Source organism: Syngnathus acus, chromosome 22, assembly GCF_901709675.1.
Source record: "Syngnathus acus chromosome 22, fSynAcu1.2, whole genome shotgun sequence".
NCBI lineage: Eukaryota > Metazoa > Chordata > Actinopteri > Syngnathiformes > Syngnathidae > Syngnathus > Syngnathus acus.
Window position 1 is genome coordinate 6,075,990 of NC_051106.1, and position 25,569 is coordinate 6,101,558.

At 42.9% G+C, this 25,569-nt stretch overlaps 4 protein-coding genes across 5 annotated transcripts in view; all 4 read left to right on the forward strand.

Annotated features, from left to right (window-relative positions):
* LOC119115982 (latent-transforming growth factor beta-binding protein 2-like) overlaps positions 1-3,913 on the forward strand; it is a 50,869-nt gene extending 46,956 nt beyond the window's left edge. Inside the window, exons 35-40 of the mRNA XM_037240977.1 lie at positions 173-301; positions 833-973; positions 1,033-1,206; positions 1,280-1,558; positions 1,643-1,792; positions 2,327-3,913. Coding sequence (XP_037096872.1) covers positions 173-301; positions 833-973; positions 1,033-1,206; positions 1,280-1,558; positions 1,643-1,792; positions 2,327-2,502 — 1,049 coding nt within the window. The 3' untranslated portion in view covers positions 2,503-3,913. The remainder of the gene's footprint in view (positions 1-172; positions 302-832; positions 974-1,032; positions 1,207-1,279; positions 1,559-1,642; positions 1,793-2,326) is intronic.
* Positions 3,914-4,458: 545 nt separating this feature from the next.
* pomt2 (protein-O-mannosyltransferase 2) lies at positions 4,459-9,471 on the forward strand. The gene is made up of 21 exons (XM_037242025.1): positions 4,459-5,103; positions 5,197-5,281; positions 5,362-5,466; positions 5,539-5,647; positions 5,723-5,831; positions 5,919-6,078; positions 6,144-6,250; positions 6,316-6,398; positions 6,480-6,589; positions 6,671-6,737; positions 6,817-6,877; positions 6,943-7,021; positions 7,150-7,301; positions 7,367-7,458; positions 7,555-7,631; positions 7,707-7,778; positions 7,851-7,910; positions 7,990-8,095; positions 8,163-8,303; positions 8,368-8,479; positions 8,974-9,471. The coding sequence occupies exons 1-21, from the start codon at positions 4,847-4,849 to the stop codon at positions 9,077-9,079; spliced, it is 2,250 nt and encodes a 749-aa protein (XP_037097920.1). The 5' UTR covers positions 4,459-4,846; the 3' UTR covers positions 9,080-9,471.
* A 141-nt stretch (positions 9,472-9,612) lies between these two features.
* On the forward strand, positions 9,613-16,661 carry lin52 (lin-52 DREAM MuvB core complex component). The gene is made up of 6 exons (XM_037241000.1): positions 9,613-9,681; positions 10,260-10,334; positions 10,436-10,473; positions 10,551-10,617; positions 10,748-10,831; positions 16,374-16,661. Exons 1-6 carry the CDS (start codon positions 9,663-9,665, stop codon positions 16,427-16,429), a joined length of 339 nt encoding a protein of 112 aa, XP_037096895.1. The 5' UTR covers positions 9,613-9,662; the 3' UTR covers positions 16,430-16,661.
* A 91-nt stretch (positions 16,662-16,752) lies between these two features.
* Positions 16,753-24,685, forward strand: vsx2 (visual system homeobox 2). 2 transcript variants are annotated; one of them, XM_037240997.1, is made up of 7 exons: positions 16,753-18,499; positions 19,167-19,376; positions 19,551-20,185; positions 20,418-20,502; positions 20,939-21,062; positions 22,859-23,039; positions 23,257-24,685. In XM_037240997.1, the coding sequence occupies exons 3-7, from the start codon at positions 19,750-19,752 to the stop codon at positions 23,643-23,645; spliced, it is 1,215 nt and encodes a 404-aa protein (XP_037096892.1). In that variant the 5' UTR covers positions 16,753-18,499; positions 19,167-19,376; positions 19,551-19,749; the 3' UTR covers positions 23,646-24,685. The 2 variants fall into 2 exon arrangements, with proteins under 2 accessions (XP_037096892.1, XP_037096893.1); XM_037240998.1 differs by lacking the exon at positions 16,753-18,499 and having other exon boundaries at positions 18,757-19,376; positions 23,320-24,685.
* The last annotated feature ends 884 nt before the right edge of the window (positions 24,686-25,569 follow it).

Sequence of the window (25,569 nt, forward strand, 5' to 3'; positions counted from 1 at the left end):
GAACATACAAATATAATCACTCGCCAGCTTTTACGAGACGGACCCATGCCAAAGCTCGGTAGGATGCACACCTGTTTTCATGCTTTCGTCGCAGTCTGCTTCATTGTTTGCTCAGGCGCCAGCTAACATTTCCTGAAACAGCTTTTCACCAAGATATTTTTTTTGTCCTCAGATGCAAATGAATGCGAAATGTTTGGACCTGACATTTGTAAGAACGGACAATGTGTCAATCTCTTCTCCACCTATACCTGCTACTGCCGCTCGGGTTTCTACTACGACAACGTCCGACTGGAGTGCGTCGGTAAGAAAGTCGTCCTTATTTTTTCGAAATTGTCAGTTGATTAAAATCACTGCCTTTGAACTCTCTCGTGCATCTCGTGCCATTGTTCTGACTGATCTTATTGACACCACATGTCCCATTAGTCTTATTGCTTTCAGTCACAAAGCACACGTTTGAACTCTTTGTTTTGGTACCGCATTCTTCTCTGCTTGTGAATAAAGAAAGCAGCTATTTTTATGTCATGGAATGGAAAAAATGTTTGAGATGATGACAATGAATACAAATAAAAAAAGGGACCAGGCATTGTTTGGATCAAATAGAATAAATAAATTTCTGGCCGAGTAGTTGCTAGGCTCAGAGTCAAGAGATCTGGATTCCGAGCTCAAAGATGGTGGTCTAGTATTTAGCACATCTGCCTCACAGTTCTGAGCTTCAAACAGGTGTGGAATTTCCGGGATTTGCATGTTCTCTCTTGAGCTTGTGTGGTTTTTCTCTCCAGCTGCATCCCACTTCTAAAGATGGACTTATTTTCTCTGTCAATATGACTTTCAGATTACGACGAATGTGAATTCGGAAACGCCTGTATTGATGGAGCGTGCGTGAACACGGCGGGCTCGTTCAACTGTTTCTGCAGCCCGCCGTTAATGCTGGACGCCACGCTGCGGCGTTGCGTAAGCGTCAACACAACAGAAGGTATGTCATACAAGAAGAACCCGTCACATGACAAAAACTAACTTTTGTTGTTTTCATAGAAACTGTGGAGTCCAGCCTGGACGTGCACATGGACATCTGCTGGCAGCGTTTGGAAGGCGGCGACACGTGTGTCGGACCCCTGCAGGGTCGCAGAACGACCTACACCGAGTGTTGCTGCCTGTATGGAATTGCATGGAGTGGACAGTGTGCCTTTTGTCCAAGGAAAGACTCTGGTGAGAAAAATATTTTTTCTCCATGCCTCAAATGACATTTTCCCTCATCTTCTCTCTGCTGTGTTGTTTTCAGAGGACTACGCCGTCATGTGCAACCTCCCTCTGAGAGGAGGTTCAGACAGTCTACGAGAGCGGCCGAGCTACGAGTACGGCGTGGACGGGCCCGAGGATCCCGTGGAGCCTTTTGTTCCGCCCTACTGGGACAACTACGGCGGCCCGGCGGGACCGTACGACGTTCCCGCGAGCGTCCCCTTGTTCAACGATAACGATTACGGCGTCCGACAGCCGCCAGCGCGAGTCCCCGTTCATCGACCTCGTGAGCATCAACCTCGGCCGGTGGATTCCTTTAATGGTAGGTTGGGAATGTGAGGATGGATTGATTAGGGGGGTGTCCCAATACTTCTGTCTCTACAAACTCCTCTTTGTGTTTTTCCAGAGCGCTACGATGCCTTTGAAGGTCTCCAAGCGGAAGAATGCGGCATCCTGAACGGTTGTGAAAATGGACGCTGCGTTCGCGTGAGGGAAGGCTACACCTGCGACTGCTTCGACGGTTACGAGTTGGACCTAAACAAGATGGCCTGCATAGGTGTGTTCTCGCGATGACATCTAACATGTAAAATCAGGGATGGGTGGGGGGAACTGGACCACGCCTCCATGGAACGCCTGTTTAATTGTCTGTCAAAATATTGAAATCAGACTTTGGTAATCTTTCACTCCCGCATTTAAACTTTGTGGAGTCACACTTGAGATTTATGGCGACTCAAGAAGAATCTGCGTTTAACAACCTTGCATTCATTAGCTTGTGTTTTATAGCGATCTCATGAAAGCTGTTTACTCCCCTCATGCATTGTCTGTTAGCTCACAATTTGGATACTCGCTGCCAAGAAGAAGGCCTTGACTCTCCGGCCACTTACTCAATCACATCGGGTTTTTATATTCTTTAAGTGTGCTTTGTTTCGTAAAAAAAAAAAAAAACTGAGACTGTCTTGTTCTGGAATGCGATGAATACAATATTCAAGGTCGATGGCGAGCTAGTGGAAACAGGTGGTGCAATATTTTACCAGGAAGTGCTAATTTGGGGATATGCTTGATATGCTTTTAATATGCTCCTGATCCGCAGATATCAACGAATGCGAGGACATCAGCGACAAGGTGCCGTTGTGTCAGAACGGCCACTGCAGCAACACAGAAGGGTCGTACAAATGCACCTGCTTGCCCGGCTTCGTGGCCTCCGACAAGCCCCACAAATGCAACCCGGCTATCCCGGCGACAGAGCTCAAGCAAACGGGGAACTGAGACCAAGAGATGGACGGCCGTGGAGTTCTCCTGCTTCCTTAAGAATCATCTGCTTAGCCATGAGCCTAATGAGGACAATAGAAAATAGATGGATGGCACTTAACAGATGTTTAAAAAAAACTTTTTCTTATTCTTCATTCCACTTCTTCACACGAAGCTGAACAGCACCGTCTCAAATGTGCCGACCAAGAGCTGGGAAGACAATACAACCAAACGTTTCAAAAATAAAGTGCTTCGCTGCCGCCTCTAAAGACTCGAGATGTATATGAGGATCTGATGATATGATGTTCTGTAAAGGTGCAATACTTGCCTTCATCTGGTTTGACCACTTTTTTTTAAGACTTAAAAAAAAAAAAAATCCAACCACCAGTATTAACTTATTTTATTCTGTTGACAAAGGAGCAAGATTCTCAAAGCGGGAGGCTACATTTAGTCTCAAGACCCGATCAACCAAGTATAACTTTTTTTTTGTTGTTTTTTTTTTAAGTAAAAACAAATTTGTGTACACAATTCAATCAAACGTTTCATTCCCACTAAGACAAAGGCTCCATTGGAGAGGTTTGGTATATTTTGTACAGCTCTAGCTCTATGTATTTTTTGTTAAATATCATTTTAATGCTTCCTACATAGCACGACCAACATTTGTTTTGTTTGTTTGACATAAAACACAAAATCTGGAAAAAAATATATATAGCTTTGTAGATTTATACATCTGTAAAAACAAACAAACTATTTTTTAAAAGCAAATCTTTTTATGTGTGAGGAGAGTGACTGACACTGTACCAGAGGAACTGTGTGTGTGTATAACCTGCCCTGTGGAGCAGAATATGAACTATATATTTTTGGGGGGGAAGTGACAGCACTGTTCTTAATTTGATGGCCGACATTTTCCATTTCATTACAAAGACAACGCTTTTTGAATTGTAAACACCGATTTCTGTATGTTACAACTCTCTGGTTGAATATTAACTGTTGTTTTTCTGAGTCATGAATGTATCATAGACAGCCTACATGCTTTTTTCTTTATTGCAACTTATGTTTGTGGTTCAGGTTTAATTTAATCATTTGTTTAACTGGCACCTGGCAAAACACAATCATGGCAGCACAGTCTAATTCCAATATCCCCCTTAACCTGCATTAATGAACTATAAAAGCTGCAATTACGCAAATGTTTCCATGCGATGTGCACTGTACTTTGATTGTGCTGCTCTAATTATCACCTGAACCAGACGGGAAGTCTAACATTTGGGTCAGAGTTGGAACAATCAAGGCTCCTGTAAAAGCCACAAATAACCTAGTGGTAATGTCTCGTTGAAATGCGGGTGGCCATCGGAAATATCACGCTCATTCGTTTTGTTTACCTCTTGACTGTAATCACTGTCAGTCATCCAAATAAAAATGTAAAAATAGACATCTGTTTGGTGGTGTTGTTTTTTTTACTAGGAATGCATTTCATGACTGTACCTCGTCAATTATTTTAAATTAAGGTACATAAATGAACAAATGAGAAGATACAATGAATGCTCAAATAGTACATTTGTGTGTCTATGGATTGAAATAACAGAATATTATAAGTACATTATTCATTTTTGTGAAATGTATGACCTCTTTTTCATTTATTAGTAAATAATACTAATCATGTTTTGACTGATTTTATTTGTGTTTTTTAAAATAATTTAAGTGGATTTATGTAGTCTTTTTTTATTTTTTACTTCTGCAGGTATTCAAATATGTTCATTCAGGGGCAAAAAAAAAATACAATCAACATGAACCATTATGTTGTAGCCCCACCTTGTGGTCAAAATGCAGCAACACAGCATTGTCTTGTGATTGGTCAGTAGCAAACGATTTTATTAAGCGCGGAGACTCATGGGATATGTATGCTTTTGGGCGTTCCAAAAGCCAGTCTAATACAATATTGTACTACAATTCCCACAAACCACCTTTAACCCTCCACCATTGCTATCGGCTCACGCTCTGCCCAAACTAGATTGATTATGGTCAATAACACAAGGCGAAATTATAATTGCATTCGTAAGGCTTTTTTATTGTAATAGTTTAAATTAATCGCAAATCAAGTCTGTCTGTCTGGAAGCACCATTTTTTTGTTTGTTTTTAACAGATGAACCGACCAAGCTAAGTTAAGTATGCGATAAATATGAGTTTCATAAGCGGTGTGATACATTCATGGACAGTATTGGCACACGTGGCTGTCAATAGAGAAAGGTTATGATGCTCATATTGCAGTATATCTAAACTGCATAATAAAAAAATAGCTTTGACCTCGCTAGCTCGACATTTGGAATGGACATTCTTTTTGTAGCGTTCTAATGGAAAAGGGACAATGGTCCACATAGCAGGGGACACATCAATAAGACACAGAAAAACCTTCCAGGCATCCACTCCTCAATCTATTGACAAAAACTCCCACAAGGATGGACACTTGACTGAGGATGACAGTCGGCAAACCAATGGGAGTCACTTCAGAAAAAGAAGAAGCTCCACCAGTGATGAGTCCACCAGTAGAGGACTGCTTCTCTTGGTGGCTGGATTGTCCTTCTCCACACGTCTCTATAATATAAAAGAGCCTCCTCATGTGTGGTGAGTTGGGAACAATATTATCCATTTTCCATACTGTTGGTCTGGATTGATGATGTGGATGCTTCCTAATATGGTCTCATTATTATTTATAAGCTGGGACGAGACACACTTTGGAAAAATGGGAAGCTACTACATCAACAGGACCTTCTTTTTTGATGTCCACCCACCTCTGGGGAAGGTGATTTATCTTTTGTTTTTATCTGAACTTCATTCCAGTGAAGGGAATACAACAAATATTTTTTTCCATCGTTTTCTCAGATGCTGATCGGACTAGCTGGATACATGAGTGGTTACGATGGCACGTTTCCATTCACAAAGCCAGGAGATAAATATGAACATCACAATTATTGGGGCATGAGAATGGTATATAGCATTTGCCACTATTGCTGCATCAAAAAAATCTACCTTTCTAAAAAATGTGTTTTGTTCCTCCAGTTCTGTGCGGGCTTAGGCTCTTTTCTCCCCATCTTTGCCTACCTCATCGTACTGGAGCTGTCGCACTCTCAGACTGCTGCTCTCATTGCTGCTTGGCTGCTCATATTTGGTAGGACTCAAAGTCAATTCCATTTTTTTTTTGTGAATTATCATTCACTTGATATTCTCCGCTTGTTCCTGACAGACACGGGCTGCATCACGATTTGTCAGTACATCCTGTTGGACCCCATCCTCTTGTTCTTCATCATGGCAGCAGTGCTCAGTATGGTCAAGTTCAAGCAGCAAAAAGACAGGTTCGCAATATTTTTACCTAACATTCCTTCAACTGTTTTGCATCTCATTATTATTATCATTAATATTATTATATTGTATGTTTCCAGGCCTTTTTCTGCTTCCTGGTGGTTTTGGATGATACTTACCGGTGTCAATCTTGCTGGGGCTCTCGGGGTAAAGTTTGTGGGTCTTTTTGTCATCCTGCTCGTGGGACTGAACACAGTTTCGGACCTTTGGAGACTTTTAGGAGATCTGGATCTATCACTGGTAATCATCAGTATACAAAAATGACGATGTTGACCAGTTTAACGTGATTTGTTTCCTGGTTTTAGGTGGACATCGCGAAGAACTTCCTGGCGAGGGTTGTGGCGCTTATCCTGCTTCCCATCTTCCTCTACGTTACAATATTTGCAGTCCATTTTGTGGTGTTGAACAAAAGGTAAGTTGGATGCAGATTAATGTCTTGGATAACTTTGTTTGATTCATTGTGCTCTTTGTTCTCAGCGGACCAGGAGATGGTTTCTTCAGTTCCGCCTTCCAGTCCCGTCTCATCGGGAACAACCTGCACAATGCGTCTATGCCTGAGTGTGAGTGTGCTGCAACATTTAGAAAAAAAAAGCTGTTTTAGAATTGCTTGTTTATGTGAGGAATTTTTTTGTTTTTTGCAGACCTGGCGTACGGCTCCACCATTACGTTGAAGAATCTTCGCATTGCTGGAGGCTACTTGCACTCTCACTGGCACTTGTACCCTGACGGAGTTGGAGCGAAGCAGCAGCAGGTCATCATTTGTTCTCATTAATTTCAACTTCACACACAAAATCTATCTCGCATGTTTACAAAATGATATATACCGTTACAGGTTACAGCCTACCTTCACAAGGACTACAACAACTTGTGGTTGGTGCACAGACACAACGATACAAACTGTAAGGAGAGTTGGAGACCAGTCAACCTGTAATTTTACTTTTCAATCTTAACATTTATTATTTTTTTATTGTGCTTTAGCTCAATCCAAGTCCCCTGATCTGGTTCGTCATGGTGACATCATCAGATTGGAGCACAAAGAGTCAGTAAGATGGCAATTGCTTTGTATCAATTGCTTCAAATAATGCTTTCCCTGGTTTCCCCCAGAACAACTCGAAACCTTCACAGTCACCTCCATGAAGCCCCGCTCACCGCAAAGCACTTCCAAGTTACGGGGTATGGCATTGTGAGTAGATAACGTACTGCAAATGTTTAAGTGGTAGCATTGCAAAATAAAAATAGAATTACCATGCTTGGACAAAATATTTGTGTGTCTGAAAGAACTCATTGCAATCGGGACCTTCTCATCCTTAGAATCATACCGGTGACAATAATGACCTCTGGCAAGTGGAGGTGTGCGGAGGTCGCAAAGGTGACCCTGTGAAGGTGCTGCGCAGCAAAGTTCGCTTTCTGCACAAAGCCATCGGTTGTGCGCTTTCCTCATCTGGGAAAACTCTCCCCAAGTGGTAAGGATGACCTCATTTAGTCGTAATTATAACTTGGGAAAGCTGAACCCGTGTTTTGCGTTTAGGGGCTGGGAACAAGTGGAGGTCACCTGTAGTCCGTACTTGAAGGAGACTCCCAGCTCACAGTGGAACATTGAAGATCACGTCAACGCCAAATGTATGAGCCACTTCTTCGTTTCATCTTCTTTTTTTCTTTTTTTTTTTAAATGTTATTAATCAAGCACCATTTTTTCTGCTCTTGTGTTCTTGACAGTGCCCAACATTAGTCTGGCAGTGCTGAAGCCTCATTTTCTCGAGATCCTCGTGGAGTCTCACATTGTGATGATAAGAGTAAGTGCAAAACTATCCTTGTCGTTCTCAGCAAATGCAATGAAACATTCCGAATTTTATTTTTATTTTTTTTAGGGTAACAGCGGTTTGAAGCCCAAAGACAATGAGATGAACTCCAAACCATGGCACTGGCCCATCAACTACCAGGTGAGCTGCGGTGATAATGGAGTGTGATTTGAGTCGATCATTTCAAATCACTGGTGTTTGTTTCTTGTGCAGGGTCTGAGGTTCTCAGGAGTGAATGAAACAGAGTATCGCGTGTACTTACTTGGCAACCCTGTGAGTATTCTGCTTCAAAATGTCTTCCTTTGTGGGTTGTGCTTCATCAGCACACATTAATTTCCTAACTTTTTCATAGGTGGTCTGGTGGCTAAATCTGGCCAGTTTGGGTTTATATTTGATTCTGGTAGCAGTCACTTCCGTTGCTTTCCAAAGAGGCATCTCAGTGAGCCAAAGCAGAAGAGGTATGATTGATTTGGGACTTTATTATATAACAGTGCGAATCATGATGTCTCATTCTCTGTCTTGCAGATCAATGTTATGTGGTCATGAGGGGAGGAGGCCTCCTGTTCCTTGGCTGGCTCCTGCACTACGTGCCATTCTACACCATGGGCCGGGTTCTCTACTACCATCACTATTTCCCTGCAATGCTCTTTAGCAGCATGCTAACAGGTAGCACAGTATTCCCGCTCGTTGTGCTCGAGAGGATACAAATTGTGATGTTTGCTGATGACAGGAATTACGTTGGATTTCCTGTTGAACATGGCCGACCTTCTTCTCGCGCCACCATATTGTGACTGGCTGCAAAGAGTTGGAAAAGTGTTTCTACTGGTAGTTGTTCTTTACAGGTGAGACCCAATATTTCACGTTTGATTTTTATAATAGATAGATAGGCCAGCTCAGTGGCCTAGTGGTAGAGTGTCCGCCCTGAGACTGGAAGGTTGTGGGTTCAAACCCCGGCCGGGTCATACCAAAGACTATAAAAATGGGACCCATTGCCTCCCTGCTTGGCACTCAGCATTAAGGGTTGGAATTGGGGGGTTAGATCACCAACTGATTCCCGAGCGCGGCACCGCTGCTGCTCACTGCTCCCCTCTCCCCCAGGGGATGGATTAAAATCACACGGGGATGGGTTAAATGCAGAGGACAAATTTCACCACACCCAGGTGTGTGTGTGACGATCATTGGGACTTTAATCTTTAATCTTTAATCATTCTTTGATTTATAAAATAATTTGTTAAATGTATGTGTTAAATTATTTTGTATTTTTTTTCATTTACAGTACATCAAATTATTGTGCATTGTATCTCAATTTTTTATTTGTATTGTTTCTCTTTTTCAGTTTCTACCTGTTCCACCCGCTCACCTATGGCATGACGGGGCCTCTGGCGCACGAGCCAGGCAGCTCAATGGCCGGACTGAAGTGGATGGAGTCCTGGGAGTTCTAACAAGTTTTCCGTGAACATGACACTAAAGTTTTAAGTCAAACCGTTTTGAGCAGAAAGGACTTCAACTAATTTGTCATTAATTGCACAGTCTTGCAGTGTTGAAGAAAATGTTTTGTCGTAGTACTGTACACCGTCAGAGTTGTTTGAATTGAGTGTTTGGTGCTGGAGGATTTGAGGCTACAAGTAATCAGCGCTAACTTACAAATTGCGTTGTAATTATACCGGATGTTGTAAGAACGATCGTAAGTGCCTCAAAAATTCTGAAAATAACACAATTTCTTTGGTAGTCGTTCAAAGACTATTTTTATTGTTATCTTGATCTAGATTTTTTTGTGATATAGCTTTTTACGCATATATAACAGTCCATGTTAATAAACTATGATATTCTTTTAGCCTGTGTGTTGCAGTACTTTAATTATCACGATCTCCTGCAAAATGATCAAAATACTGATTGGTAGAACCCTAGCGGAAGATAAGGCAAATTACACCCTCAATGTTGGTTGGAAAACGTCTGCTGTCAACACGGACGTCCGTATGTTCGTGGCTGCTATTGGTCGACTTTGGTCACGTGTTCAATTCGAAGATGGCGTCTCCAAATGGAGGTAAATTCTAATTCTTTACCGAGACGTTCTGTGTCTATATTCATATTTCGCTATTTTTCTGCCCTGTTACTCATCATCGACCCCACTCAAACGTCATAACGGGTCAAAGTCAACATCTTCTGTTCAATTTTCTGTTTGACGCGAACTCTTCTAGTGGACTTGTGTGTTTGTGTATGTCAAATGTACGTTCAGCAGCAACAGTAGACATTTGACACACGTAAACAGCTAAATGTGCTTGTTGCTTAGCTGCTAAAAATGCAAGCTCTGTTTGTGACATACTCAGTGAGTTAAGTTATCGACATAAATGCTCTTAATATCACAATGATATTGATTTGCGATGACGTAACGTTATTGTTGTGAGAATGCTGAAGATATTAATGCATGTATTCTAATTCTTTATTATTATCATTTGTGGTACACTTGCTGGTACCAAATTTGTGTTTCCCAATTTCCCCCAAGGATGGAATGGCAAAGCAATTATGTAATATGGAGGGTTGCATTTTCAAATTTGCACATGTTACCAGAATATACCGTATTAATATCCATTCTAATAGCAAACACATTTCTTGTCTTGATAGCTGAAGATTTTGGAAGCTCTCTGCTCTGTTATGAGAAGCTGGACAGAGCATCGCCCGAACTTTGGCCTGAGCAGCGTAAGGCCAAATTTTCTCTTCTCTTATTATTATCTCTTTTTTTTTTTGCAGTCTTGGATTTGTTGAATTGCTTATGTCTTATCTGTCCTCTTTTTTTGCAGTTCCTGGAGTTGTTGAATTTGCTGCCTCTTGTAAAAATGTGAGACTAATCTGTCTTTAGCATCTCGGGTCTTTTGACGCATTATTCTAATCAAATGGCTGTTTGTGACTCCGCAGCCCATCACAAATTCGCCGCCCAAGTGGATGGCTGAGCTGGAGAGCGAGGACATTGAGATGTTAAAAGGTCAAACCAATTTGCCTGCTTGACATGCCATGTTATTGTTGTTTGAGAAAATCTGTCGTTCATTAATTGATATTGACTGCGTGTAAACCAACAGTATATAAGTATTAAATGTTTTATTTCTTTCCTGCAGAGTTGGGTAGTTTGACAACAGCCAATCTCACGGAGAAGGTCAAAGGCCTTCAGAACCTCGCTTACCAACTGGGCTTGGAAGAATGTAAGTACCACTAGCAACACAAAATATTATTGGTGGTCAGTATGAAGACAAGTCTTTTCTGTTAAACTTATGTTTTATATTCTGTTAAAATGACCCATGTAAATTCTTACTTGGCCACTAGATGGCAGCTGCTGCCTTTAAATCACAAAGCGTTGAGCACACACAGCATGATCCAAGGTCGAAATGTGTATTTGCAATGAGCTGCTCAAGCAAGTTAACCGTCAAAATAACCTATTTGGGTCAATCTTGTTACTGCATCAAAGGTGAGTAACACAAGCACGACAATGAATTCTGGTAATAAAACAAGTGCCGGATGTGTGTGATGCATGCAAAATTGAGTTTTTAATCCTTTCCCCTTTTACTACCTCCATTGTCATAATCCCACTGGAGTGTGGATTAGAGAGCTGTAGCTAAGTGCTCAAAATTTCCAAAGAGAAAATGACTGCTTATTTTTCCAATGAAATAATGCAAAGGCTGGTGACTGAAAAAGTGACGAGTGCAGCTTTTGTTTACTGCAACTAGGACTATTGCTAACCAGGAGGAACGACTAATCTAGTTGGTATAAAGATGTTTGCTGTCACAGATGCAAGATTTGCAGTCCTGTCATGTAGCCGCGCTTGACGAGACCCAACGATGGTTATTATTGGTGTCGGAGCTACCCTGTAATGTGCGGCCTGTTTAAAGCTCTCTGGTTTAATTTTCTCCTTTTCCTGGCTGTCAGGGGAGGGCTTGTAAATCTCAGCTACTTTTTCATCACGTTTGCCGTGTTGCTCAGGACCCGTAAACCAGACTCGGTCGAGGGCGAGGGGGACGGGATTTACTACCCCCCCGCCCTCCTCGGGCATGTGGACTATTAAAAAGGGCAGGACACAATCAAGTAGTGAAAACTCAGCCAGCCTCCTGCAGTAAGAAAAGCAACCTGAGCCAGTCTTTCATAAAACGCATATAAAAAAAAAAAAACATTCCCTTGAGCTCCTATAGCAACTGAGTTTGTGTCGATTTTTCTTTCCTGTACGCTCATCACACTCTCATGTTAACTCATCAGCATGCATGCACTCCCCCCCCCCCCCCCCCCCCCTCGCCCTCCAACAATGGCTGCATGACGCTGGCCTAGTCAATTCCCACTGGGGCTTGACGCGTGCCTCTTCCTCGGGCCCAGCTGTTACTCCTCCCAGTGATGAATGCTTCTGTCGCGGGCCGCCGAGTATGGGCAGCAGGCCCCGCGTCTCCGGGGAAAGCGCGGCGCTCCGGTAAATTCTGTTATCGGAGGTAATTGAAAGCTGAGTGTTCCTCTGGGAGCCTCTGAAGAGCGTAGGATTTTGCCAAGGCGGCGTCGGTGGTAGTCTATCCCGCCGGTGTGCTCGAGGATATTGCGCAACACTTGAACCGGGGAACATTATATTCATTAAAAGTATCTCTGCTCATTAACCGGCGTTACCTTTCATCTGTGTCAAGTTGCAGTTTCAATTAGTTTGTTGTGTCTCAAGCGCCGTCAGTGGCATCCCTAAAGATTACCGATCGACTCACAAGTTGAGTGCTTACAACCGTTTTTTTCCACATATACATCCTCGAGTTAATAATGGCAGCCAAATTCATGGCGTCATAATTCTTAATTACACACATGAGCTCGTCAGCATGTTGAACATCGCCAAGGGGCGCTGGAGCCAAAGCGACCCCCCCTCCAAATCTGGCTTTTGGTTTTTATGTCCAAATGCTGGCACGGGTAAGCTAAGCCAATTCTGCCGCGTAAAGAAACCCATTCTTATGTAGTTTTTAATTCTGCATATATTCCACACACTCTCAAAAACCTTTGCCCGACCTTCTTTGTCATCCCAACTATTCATGTTTCGAAAGTAGACACCAGACCAACTGGCCCCTCCCCGCGTCGTCCCGTGCCGACCCCTGTTGCTTCTCCTTACGTGAAGGTGAGCCTGAAGGTCAGCCTGCCCTGACAGTTCCTAATAACCCCGCTTTCGGCACCTCCTCCTCCCCCTCGGCACCCGCCCCAGGATCAATCTCCGGCCTATTAGAAGCGTGCCGCCGTTGAATATGATTGCATTCACTGGGCCCAACTGGCACTAATGCGCCGCCATCAATCCATCAGGGCGGGCTGACCAAAGGACATGCGGTTATGAAGTGTCTGCGGCGACAGCCGCTGAATGAGGATACCCTTCCTCGCCCTCTTCCTCCTCCTCTTTACCACTCCTAATACGCTCGCCTCATCTTTTCACCTCCAGCCAATTTCTTCGCCGGCTCAATGCTGTAAACTGCTGTGTGGTTTGCTAGTTTCTCCATTTTCTCTTTTTTTTGGGGGGGGGGGGGCGTATTTTTTAGCCTTTAAAATCACCCGCACTCCCGTTTAGTTTCAACTCTAGTAAGCCCCTTGTTGAAAAAAAATAATTTGGCAAACCCTTTGCAACGAAATGACCCCAACGTGTGCAGCAGGTTGCGGCTGTGTCTGCAGCAGCCTGTTCGTTTACCAGACAGCAGCAGTGTTGGCGCTCTGTGAAAGGAGACGAGGCAGAGCGCTGTGGGCACACACACACACACGCACAGACACACACACACACACGGCTCCTCGTCTCTGCCTCCCGCCTGAGCGGATCGGAAATGACATCTCATTTCCATAAAGGCATTAGGAATTCATTGAATTTTCCTTCCCAGCTAATCATAGTTTGGGTGTAAAACCTTTTAGGCTTTTTAATGAATGATTCTTGACTGATTGCCTATTAATAAGGACACCTCTTGAACAGGCATAGTAAGGGGCCAGGAGGGGGGGAGCTGGGAAGTGCAGGTGTTTGTTTTGGTGTGTGTATGTGTGTGTCAATGAGGCGAGGATGACTAGACCCCACCCCGATGGGACATAAAGAGGAACCAGTGGCCCCCTTGGGAAATCACAGCTCGTGTCTGCATCTTAAATATCCCTGTGAAGTATCAATAAGTGGGTAATTGAATTTTGAACACAAACATGAGCGTCAGGTGTATGCGGCGCTCGGCCGAGTGTGTGTGTGACTCTTGTGTGTTTCATCTCCTGTGTCTCCCGTGTCCCCCCCCCCCCCCCCCCCCCCTAGGGAAGTGGATGTTAAACCCATTAAATAAAGCTTACAGGCCGTAATAGCCGGGCAGCACTTTGAGACGGACGGAGAGGGTCAGATAAGTCCTCTTAGCTCATAATGAAAGTGAATCGGGGGCAGGCGGGGCCGAGGTCCAGGACTCCTGTTAACCCGGGTGGTCAGCTGCCTTTGGGGGCTAACAGGGGTCCTGCCGTCCCGAGAGGTGGAGTGATGATTACTCTCATTTCATACACAGGGGAATTGCAGTTGGGGGGTGCGGGGGAGGCGGTGACAATGACACGCTGATCAATCGCCATAAATGCGTGCAAGTAAGATGTTCCACTGCAGCGTTTCATTTCCATTCCAACCATTTGTGATTTACTCCAAACCAAAAATGATTTAACGATGCATAGCGTGTAAAATACATTTGACTTGTGACATCAAATTTCTTTTAGGTGTATAACTCCATCCAGGTCTTTTTTTTTTTTTATTTCGAAAAAAGCCTGCATTTTAAATAGCAGCGGAACACATTCATCTGTTTTCACATATAGTTTAATCTTCTTACCAACAATGGATTCAGGACTAAGCGTGACTTCTGTAGAGGATTATAACAGTCTGGAGGTAGTAGCCGCCCACATTAGCATCCAAAATGCCCAAATAAGAAATAGCCCCAAAAAATAGAAATCATACGTGGTTCAGTAATTGCATGCAGTTCCCCGACGGAAGCGCCTAAATGATAATGAGATGGCGGCAAATCAGCAGGGCAAGGAAACGAGCCCCGGCAATCCATAAGGTGTCATTTAGTATGGATGGCAGTAGTAACAAGATGCTGATTAACTTAGTGCAAAATTAGTAATTGACCTTTCTAATCAACTAAACAAATCTCTAAGTTCCCCTAATCAGTATTGATCTCGCCCGTTGTATGACAAAGCGCGCGAGGCAGCCCTTGCATTTTAAAGATGAGAGATTATGATGGGAGTTTTGTTCCTGTCATCATTGTCCTTTATTTTTTTCGCCTTGTTTGTTTTCTGAGCCCTTTTATGCATGGGGGGAAAAAAATTGCCAGCTGGAAGATAATGAAAAACTTTTTTTTGCTGCCAATTGTGCCATTAAAATGTAATCTGAGGCAATCTTGAACTCAATCTGAATTCATTAAATGTGATAAATTCTGATATTTACATTTTTTTGCAAGTACTTTTTAATGCATCAAAAACATTTGACAAACCGCCATTTTCTTTTGGATAGCTTAACAGTCACCATAAAACTCTGACAAAGATTATTCGAACTTCGTCGGAGTTTCTCGACAGGCCGCGCATGAAAACAAAGTGCTGATTTATGCGACGAGTTGTAATTAATGAGACTCTCGGTGATGTTCGGGGGGCTCGAGAGGCGTGGCGCGTTCATCTCGGGCTCATCAGAGGCTGAAGAAAAGACGAGAGCGACATCATAAATGAAAAAGAAAAAAAAAATTAACTGCCGCAGACAGTTCTCAAGCATAACTGCTCCCAATAAGAAAGTGCGCCGTCGGGGTCATCCCGGTGTAATTGCGTTCAAGTATTTTGATGACTGTTCCAATCAGACGGCTTCTCTACGTGTGTCCAACGCCCCAGATGTTCTCCGAGATGGGACGAGATGGCAAAGTGCAAAATTAATTTGCGCCATTTGAATTAGCATCGTCTTTAACCCGATAGCACACACCTCAAGGTGACGCTAGCACGAGCGCCATTCAAATTCCATACCGGCCACCTCATCAGAATTACCAACCGGTCCTGGCTTTTTTTCATTAGCCCCCATGCCTAGGAAAGGGGAGGGGCCTTTTTTAGCAGCAGACACTCGTCTCTTGCGGCTATTATGAAGGTGGATGACATTCTGCTTAATACCGTTTTGTACCCGTGCATTTATATTGTGTGATGTGCAAAATGAAGTCACGGAGGTAATTCCGGCTCGGCGGCTCATAAAAGCAACCGGCTCGGCCAACAGCGGCTTCTCATCTTCAACAAAGAGTGATTACGGTAACCTGGATGGTGCCGCTACGGACTCTCTGATGGTACTGAAGTAGTATTGATCATCTGATACTCTTCTGAAAATATTTTCTGTAATCGGGACAAATGATTCCTACTTTTTTTTCCCCACCAGCTCCTTAATGACATGATACAATGAATGGCGACATTGGGCCTCAGTATTCTGCTCTTCTTATACCGATGCTTTGCATAATGTTGATGCGATGAGCACGTTCGGAGCACTTGTCAAGTGAATCACAAATCACTTTTTTTTTTTCATGCTGTTGTGAGTGAACAGATGTGAAATAATTACCTTCTCGGTGTGACTTTGCATGCGCGTATTAAATTCATGCTTTGCATCACTAATGGTGCGGCTCAAGAAGGCGAACGTTGATCACAGATTGAAGTTTCTCCGTGCAAACTTGATGCGGATGTTTTTGCCTCACACTTTTCATTTGGTTTTCTTGTTTATTTTTATTTATTTTACAGCCAGAGAAATGACAAGAGGGAAGTTCCTGAACATCCTGGAAAGGCCGAAGAAGTGACTTTTGTAATAGTTCCCATGTTTAACTCCTGCAAGATGGATCCAACCAATTTTTTTTTTCAAATACTAAAAAATATTAAGGTTTTAAAAACAGAAAAGGTGAGTTGTGTGAAACCTTCCTCTGGCTGTGGTTCAAGAACCTACTGTCCTTGTATTATCATTTACTTAAAGCTTCTTATTTATTCTCATTTGCATTATTATGATGTATTAAAATGTTGCTTGTTTTGATATAATAACATCTTCCTTTCCTTTTTTTCCCCCAAATCCCACCAAACTTGTTTATTTTGGGCAATAACTCAGTTCAGACAGCCAAGGAAGCAGCGTCTCCCTGAGCCGCCAGTTCAGCGCTTCTCCTTTAATGAGCTTTGGAAGCAGGCTCCCTTATACACAAAACATTGCGTAAAAATAATATTGCTCATTGTCGTCACCTTTAATCAGAGTTGACATAATTACTTGGACCATTTCTCTTCTAATTAGCACACTTCAGCATTGTCGGAGCGAGCGCTCAGGCAAAAAGAGAATCAGACAGGCATGCCGAATGGGAAACAAAAAAGAAGTTGCTCGGCCGTAATTAGGTAAGACAACGCCTCCGACTGTTCCCGGCTGGAGATGTCGCTCGCTCTCTGGCCGCTCGCTGCCAACCAGTTACACTTCTTCCCGGGCCTCTAATAAGCCCCCAATGGTCTTTCCGATTCACACGGACAGAGGCCGGCCGGCTCTGCTTGGGTGACTTCACCTCTCGCACCCGCCCGGGTCACCCCTTCTGAACAATCATTTGTGCGATTTACCAGGTCACAGAGACAAAATGTGGCAGAACATTTTCCAGGACTGGTGTCACTTAAGATCGATTCTAAGTTTGGGCTGGACGATGAACCAGTAAATGATCCCACGGTAAATTTACTCTCCCACGCCATACAAATTGTTCTGACATGTTAGCCACACTGACACTCTCCATATTGCCTGTCACCACGTTTGACCGGGTCGCTGTCCGCAGACCTGCTCATCCACATGGAGGCAGACAGCCTGGCGGGGTTAGTCCAAACCTTAACCCCACGTTACCCTCTGAGCCCCCAACAAATGTCAGTCCGATGTGCCCCCCCCCCACTTCTCAGTCTTTAAATTAGCCGTCAATTAGTGCAAATTAATCAAGTCCTCGCCTAATTAAGCAATATCTGCGGGCAGCTACCAAACATGCCATTAATTACAGTAGGGCCATGAGAAAACTGCTGACCTTGCAAACCTTTTTTTTTGTGTGTGTGTAAGGTCATCATCATCATCATTTGTGGTGCTCTCGTTCCTCTTCAGACTTTTTTGTTTCCTTTTTTGCATGCTATATATAAAAAAAAAAAAGTCACAACAGCTGTTTACTTGTTAATCTGCATGCTCTTTGATGGGCATCACCAGATACTGTAAAGCTTCAAGCTTAATCTGGAGCCTTATTAGGCCGCATCTCCGAAACATACAAATCAGCGTGCCGCCATGCTCACGCAGGAGATTAGTACAAGCCATAAACTGTTCCCCTCCCTCAACAAAAACAAAAGACTTTTTAAAAAAATTATATATTGTTTGTAATCGATAGGCCAGAGAGTGACCACCACGTAAACCCCCCACCCCTCCCATTTCCCTTCCATCTTAATAAATGACCAGATCCCAACAGGCTGATGTGTCATTAGCATACCTTAATAACATTGATTTCTTCATTAATGGAATTTCCACTAAATAGGCTCTAATTAGTTTCAACAGGCCCAGCACTAATTGGACCAGCAATATGTTCCTGCCTCCAAATCAGCGGCTCATTTCCAAATGTTTGATGTGAATTACGACTTTGTTAGTGGATCAGTGGATGTGCACGCAGCGATGACTCTCTAAGTCAATATTGCACTTTATCAGCTGTGTGCTCAAGATGATATGGTAATGTATGCAAAGGATGCCAACAGACTGGAGCACCTGAGGTCAGTATTATAGTCAAGAAATACTGTGCCATGCATTTAAATGCGCTTTTAATTCTCAACACTCAACAGTATAGGCTGCTCTGCTCAACAAAGCATTGACGTGTGCCTGTCACTGCCAAGTGAGTCAAAACACATTAAGTGGCATGTTTGACTGCACTCGTCATGCTAAAGTACTTTAAACAGTGCGTTGGAAAAATAATATATGTATTGTCTATTGATATTATGACTATTTCTATTACTATTATAAATAGTAGTAGTAGGTGGGCATAGCACTTAAGCCGTCAGGGGTTGTTTCAGTTTATTTAATTATTTTATAAAGGCCAAAGAGCCATTTAGGGAAGAAAAGAAAAAACGCCAAACGAAACTAATTATTTTCATTGCATATGTATTTTATATTAAGAAATATTTTGACCAAAGTCAAACAAGAGGCATGGCGTGATGAGTTTTCATTATTGATACATTTATTTATAAATGTCATTATTTATAAATGTATGTACAGATTTGATACTTAAATGTGATTTTCGAATTGTATTCACATTCCTTTACGTCCGTTAATGTATAATGATATCATGATTAAGGCCAAAATCTTTGACCTAATCCCCTAAATATATTTTCATCAATTAATTTGTGAATATTCTCAAACGATAATGTCTATGTGAACGGTAAGTATTATTATTGTTATATTATTATCATTATTTTAATGTGACTTGGCCGATTTCCAGCCACTTTTATGTGCACTCAGCCGATACGTGTATCATCTTTCTCTTTTCTGCCTGCCCTTGAAAGTGTTGCTGGGGGATTAGGACGCGATGCTGGGTCCACGGATGCAACAAACAATCACCCAGAACGCGCTGGCTCCACGTCGTTGGTCCACCTGTCGTGTTTTTGAGGGCCTTTGATGAAGCCCCAACGCACAGAGCCACGCACACAACATCTGGAGATCAATTATGCGTCGGTGATCTGCAGAAAAAAAACATGTTATGGCCACGCGTTTTGGTGAGGATTAATAATCCGCCGCCCGCCCCCACATGAAAACATGATTTTCAAATTCACCTAATTTTAAACGATCTGCCCTGCCTGTCGTAAACTGCTGTGTGTTTCTTTAGTCCTAAGATTTTATGAGGGTGAGGGAAAAAGCGTCTGCCTAAATGCATCAATGATGATCCACAGGAATCCTGAATCCTCGCTGCTGATTGGCTGCTGGGCCCTGCCTCTCGTCGGGATGGACCTGTTGGATAAAGGGACCATTTTGTAAAGAAGCCCCCGCATGCACTTGTGCACAGAGGACCATGCACTGGGGAGCAGCCTGTTATATCCACTAAAAAAAAAAAAAGGACAAAAAAAAACTCCCTGTTGAAGCCAAGCCACCATGACGGGCAAACAAGGCGCGGTGTTATCGGCAACTTTGAACCCCGTGGAGACGAGAAGAACTCCTCTGGGTTCAAATGGAGGCAGCAGCGTTAACAACCAGCAGCAGCCGGCCAAGACCACCGTGATCCACCCGCCAAGCAGGTGCACCGGATTCGGAATCCAGGAGATCCTGGGGCTCAACAAGGAGCCGTCCGCGGCCCCGAGGAACCCGCTCAGCTCATTGCCGGCAGGGGCGCATCTCATCGCGGCTAGGTCCATGCTGGGCCATGCCGGCGTGGGTGTCGGGGTGGGATTAATCGGCCCTGGTGGGATTCCGGCGTTTTATCGTCAGCCAGCGTTTTTGGAGAGCGTGCTGGAGCCGCAGGATGTTCACCTGCGGCCGCACAACAACACCTCTGCAGGGCGGATGGACGCCGGGCAGTCTGCAAGCTCTGGTCAGCATCTTTTTTTTTATTTTGCAGGAAATCAGTTTACATGCCTTAAGAAAAAAGAAAAAAAAAACGCATTTTTCTCCTATACGACAATACAACGTCCGCTATTCGTGTGTTTTTAATTGAGAGTGCAAAGTTCAATTTAAATTTCAAGAGTCTACTATTTTCCCCACGTAAATTAAAAAACAAATATGCTATTTCATGTGTGATCAAACGTAATATTTTCCTTGTCCAGACTCTGAGGATTTGTCTTCCAGTGAAAGAAAACTGCCCAAATCTTCAATAGCTCAGAGCAAGAAACGCAAGAAAAGACGTCACAGGTCAGTAATGATTTCAGAATTAAAATCTGTATTCTAAAAAAAAAAAATTCCAATTTATCTGACGGTACCACGTTGTTAAATTCTGTATTGTTTTTAACAGGCTAAATCTTTTGCCTTTCTTGTGCAATAAAGAAATCTAAAAAATAGGAAACGGAAAAACAACAGTATATTAAATGTGATTTTGGCTATATTAAAAAACACTGGATAGTCAGGAGTCATATTGTGCCTCTTATGATTATTTTTTATCTTTATTTTTTTTCCCCATGTCATGTCTATTACACATTTGAGATAAATACACCTGCATGTTTTCCCTATACAATATTTTAATATATTTCCATAAAATAAATCAAATCCAATATTCTAAAAAAAATAGGGAATGGGATGGCTTTGTGCATGAATTGAGCGTGGGTGATATTTGATGGACTTGTCCAAACAGGACCATATTCACCTCGTACCAGCTGGAGGAGCTGGAGAAGGCCTTTAATGAGGCTCATTACCCGGATGTGTACGCACGAGAGATGTTGGCCATGAAAACCGAATTACCTGAAGACAGAATACAGGTCAGACACACACAAACACACGCACACACAACACACACAAACACACACACACAGCTACAGATACAGGCCTATACGTATATCATATACGAGATTATATTTTGCACCAAGTTTCAAATAAATATCCCTTTATATCTTTTATTTTGAGCTACCTTTAAGATGTTTTTAAAAAAAAAAAAAACTGTAGGTCAGGCCTATATGAATTTTAGTCACCTGTTGATGTATTTTGAACATCAATTCACATCTTTTGGCCTATAAGACCCCATAGCATACTCCTGTGTGATGAAGGCCTGTGTAGATGAAGTATGCATATAGAGATTATTTTCATTAAAGGTGCGTCAATTAATCAACTAATCGCTCAGAAAATGTATTGATAATTATTTTTGCTCATCAATTGTTTCAAGCCCCTGTTGAATTTGAAAATATTCAAATCCCCAGAATTTAAGCCTCTTAATAGCAAATATTCTCAGATTTCTGTATTCCACATAAAAGCAGACTTCTCTGTGTTGAATGAAAATAAGACATCTGCAAATATCTGCTTGTAAACAACGAGGAACATTTTTGGCTATTTCCTGACATGAATTAGAATAAAACAAGGTCAGTGCATAAAATCTACATTTTAAAGTCTAATACTATTTTCTGATTGACACTATCAGAGGGCCAATTAATGTTTTATTGTGGTTGGAATGTAGACTTGTCATCAGTTGTTCCTAATATTTTGGCACATTTTTAGTAGCTACAAGAGAGAAGAACCATAATAATGAAAATTCCCGTTCCCCGTGTGTGCACCTTGCATTTTGCTCATCTTTCCGAGGTTCTGAGTGATGCCTTCCCCCTGCCCGGGACACATCGTTTTTCATCAGGCTCACTTGGAAAGTGAAACAATTTGTTGTGTGGAAGCAGACACTAACGACCTAATCAAGCGATCAAGGCGGGAGAAGATTGCGCCGTGACCCCACACCATCCATCTGCCTGCACAAGCCCGCCTTTTAATCTCGTTTCTCATTAAGGGCGCAAAACATCTCCCAATAAATAATACCTCATGCAAAGGGATGGATAAATAAATAAATAAAATAATAAATAAATAAATAGGATCAAGCTGGCTCCTCTGCTGAGGAAAAATTAACACCCAATTTTTGCTCATTGAGCGTAATTAGTTAAATGAGACCGGCTTCGGGGCTACTGCTGTGCGAGGAAGGGGGGGTGAGCTCAAATGAAATAACTACATTGAATTTATTATCGCGGGTCAATAGCATTGCACCCCCGAGTCCCGCTAGTTTAATTTCCCGTGATATTTGTCCGCCTGGCCGCCATTGATCGGGACTGAAATTAACTTATTTTTCAATCAGACGGCAGTATGCCCCAGGGTAGCTGCTCCTTTTCGCAGCTCCCTTTGACGTCCGGGGCTGACCTTAGACGTCATCTGATAAAGAAGTGTTCCCACAAACTTTATGGAGGCACGTCCACTGGAATCCTTCATTTGTTTTCGTATTTGACATGAGAAAAAAAATCCTCTGAACAAAAATGTAAATTGACCCATTTGGACGTATGAATTATTATGACAATTATGACACCCAAAATGTCATTAAAGACAAAAGTGTAAAATGTCGCTGTAAATGAGTTCCACATCTGTTTCCATAGTGATTCAGAGACAAGTCACCAATCATGGGACTTGGCTTGAATCGATTTAGCGGGGACTTGACTTGACTTCAGATTCAGTTCTCTCAACGAGAATCAGCCGCAGTTGAAAGCGATTGGAAATTACAAGCATAGTAAATAAGCGTGTTATGTCGTCACAGGTGTGGTTTCAGAACCGCAGAGCCAAGTGGAGGAAGAGAGAGAAGTGCTGGGGTCGCAGCACCGTCATGGCCGAGTACGGCCTCTACGGGGCCATGGTCCGGCATTCTATCCCTCTGCCGGAGTCCATCCTCAAGTCAGCGAAGGATGGCATCATGGAGTCCTGTGCGCCTTGGTTGCTAGGTGAGCCACCTACCTCGTTGTCATCCTCTTCCTCATTCTTGTTTGGTCAACCCCCCCATCCTTGCTCAATATTACTTGTATCCTTTTAGCAATGCTTCTTTCCTTTTGTCCTTCCTTCTTTCCTTCTTCATGTCATGTTCATCCTCCAAGCTTGTTCCTTCACTGCTGTTGCGACATTCAATTCTAAACCAGAACCTTCTTTGCTTGCTGTTTTCAGTTCAAGATGGCTTACCAATCAGCAGGCGCTATTCTAAATCTGAATGCCCGCAACTCTTTGCAGGGATGCACAAAAAGTCCATGGAGACCCCGGCGCCCCCTCAGCCGGCGGTCGCCAATTGTGACGAGCCGCCGCTGCAGCCTCAGCCGCCGCCGCGACCCGGCTCTCAGAGGGCCGAAGACTCTGAGGCAGAGGAGAGGAGGTCGAAGGGCGAGTCAGTCATTTCTAAAGAAGAACTGAGAGAGAACAGCATCGCTGCCCTTAGGGCCAAAGCGCAGGAGCACAGTGCCAAAGTGCTCGGGACGGTTTGTCACGACCGACCGGATGAGGACCAGCGGGAGAAGTCCGGCGCTCCTTCGAGTCCTGCCGAGGAGGCGAGCAGCCCTTAAAAGACTGAATGCAGGGCGCTGACCTCTCATTGGCTCTTCTCAAGCAGCCTGCATCTGGACTCTCATGAGGATGATTCACTGCGATACAGAAGATGCAGACGCACTTTTTTGGGGGTTTACATTTCCAATGCAAACCATCCCGCCAACGATCCGCTCATAAGGAGAAAAACTTAATTGTTGTTCTGTGTTCTGCTGTATATCAGGGGTTCTCAAATCTTTGGGGTCCAGGGAACCCTGACATTGTAAAAAAAAAAATCTAACTAAAGTCAAAGGATCCTTTCATAATATTGACACCAAGAAGCCCAATTTTTTTGCAGACCCCATAGTTACAGCTTTACAGATGTGTGGTCAGGGGAGCATCATAAGTAAAAAAAAATATACTGATAACATAAAATGAATATTAATATTTGTCCACTGATCTTTATGTTTGACTAATTTTGAACATTTTTATAGTCTAAATCGCTGAAATTGCATATTTCCTGTTCAAATACAAAGGTTTGTTTTGCTGATAGGACATAAAGCCGCAGTAGGCACAGGTTGCGGGTTACAGGTACTCTACCACACTGAAGGGGGGCGTACGTGAGCCAACAGGTGCTGCCCCTTTTTTTTTTTGCCGTCGAGGTAGACGGCTGTCACAAATAATGCACAGATCTCTGTCTTTTTTTTTGCGTTATGTAGCTAAAAGTGGACTGGGAAGTGATGGAAGCGTTTTTGGGATGTGATGACGTGAGTGATGATAGAAGCGCCCCTTGGAGAAATACAGCTGTTGTGGAAAAACTAGTATGACGGAGCAGCTGCAATGGCATCCAAGTTTAATTCATGGGGTCAAAATCTACAAACAAAGGTAAGACCACAAACTGCTGATGAAATCTGAAATGACCGGTAGCAAATTGTATAATTTATTCAATTAAGCTACCCTTTTGGGTTTATATATATTTATAAATTTGACTCTGAACTTCACTGCAGCTTCCCGGACCTTCAATTTGAGAACCACTGCTGATGTATTCCATGATACAATTTGAATATTTTCACGTCCCCCCCCCAAAAAAAATGTATCATCCACAAAGCATCCAAAAGAAAAACCCACATCTTTTTATTAATAAATGTGATTTTCCGGTGTTTGTCATCTAACTTTTCTTCCGGCTCAACTGGTCTGCACTGCAAATCGTCTCCTCAGTGCAGAAGCTACTTGTTGATGCTCTGTTGGCTTGCCTCATTAGCACAGCGACCCCCCCTTGCATGCCGGGGTTAGCTCCTATAATCCGTCGCAGTTGAGAGCCTTCAATTTCAGATGAAATTGGAGGGGAGTGGGAGGGGCTGGGCAACGAGAGCGAAAGCAGAGAATGTCTGATTTGAAATCACTTTAACAGCCAACATTTAAGCCGCTCACGCATCCTCTTTTCTACATCCAAAGAATGACAGCTTGACTTCACACCGCTCTTGTCTGCTCAAAAATGTTTTCTATCAAGCTACCTGAAGGCCACTTTATCAAGCTCGTGGGACTTTTCTATAAAGTTTGTTTATTTATTGACTCCTCTGAGTGGAAACTTTAGTGTCTGAGAGGATGACCCTGGAAATGACAAATTTTGGAATACAAGTATACACATGGATAATTCTGTACAAATAAAATAGTTTTTTTTTCAGAAACGGACATAGAAGCATTGTCCCTTACGAAACAGCATTACAAATGTAGGAAAACCAGTTATTTAAAATCAAATATTTTTAAAATCTACATTTCCAATGTTTTATATAGTTTAATATTTATAATATTATTCATTGTAGACTAAACCCAGTTAGTTTTAATGTATTTAAAAAATTCACGCTGACCTATCTGCAGGATTGAGATCACATTTCAAGCAATGGGCACCACTCAAATAACAACATGCTTTCAGTCCTCATCTGCAAGGCTCCATCCGAATTCATC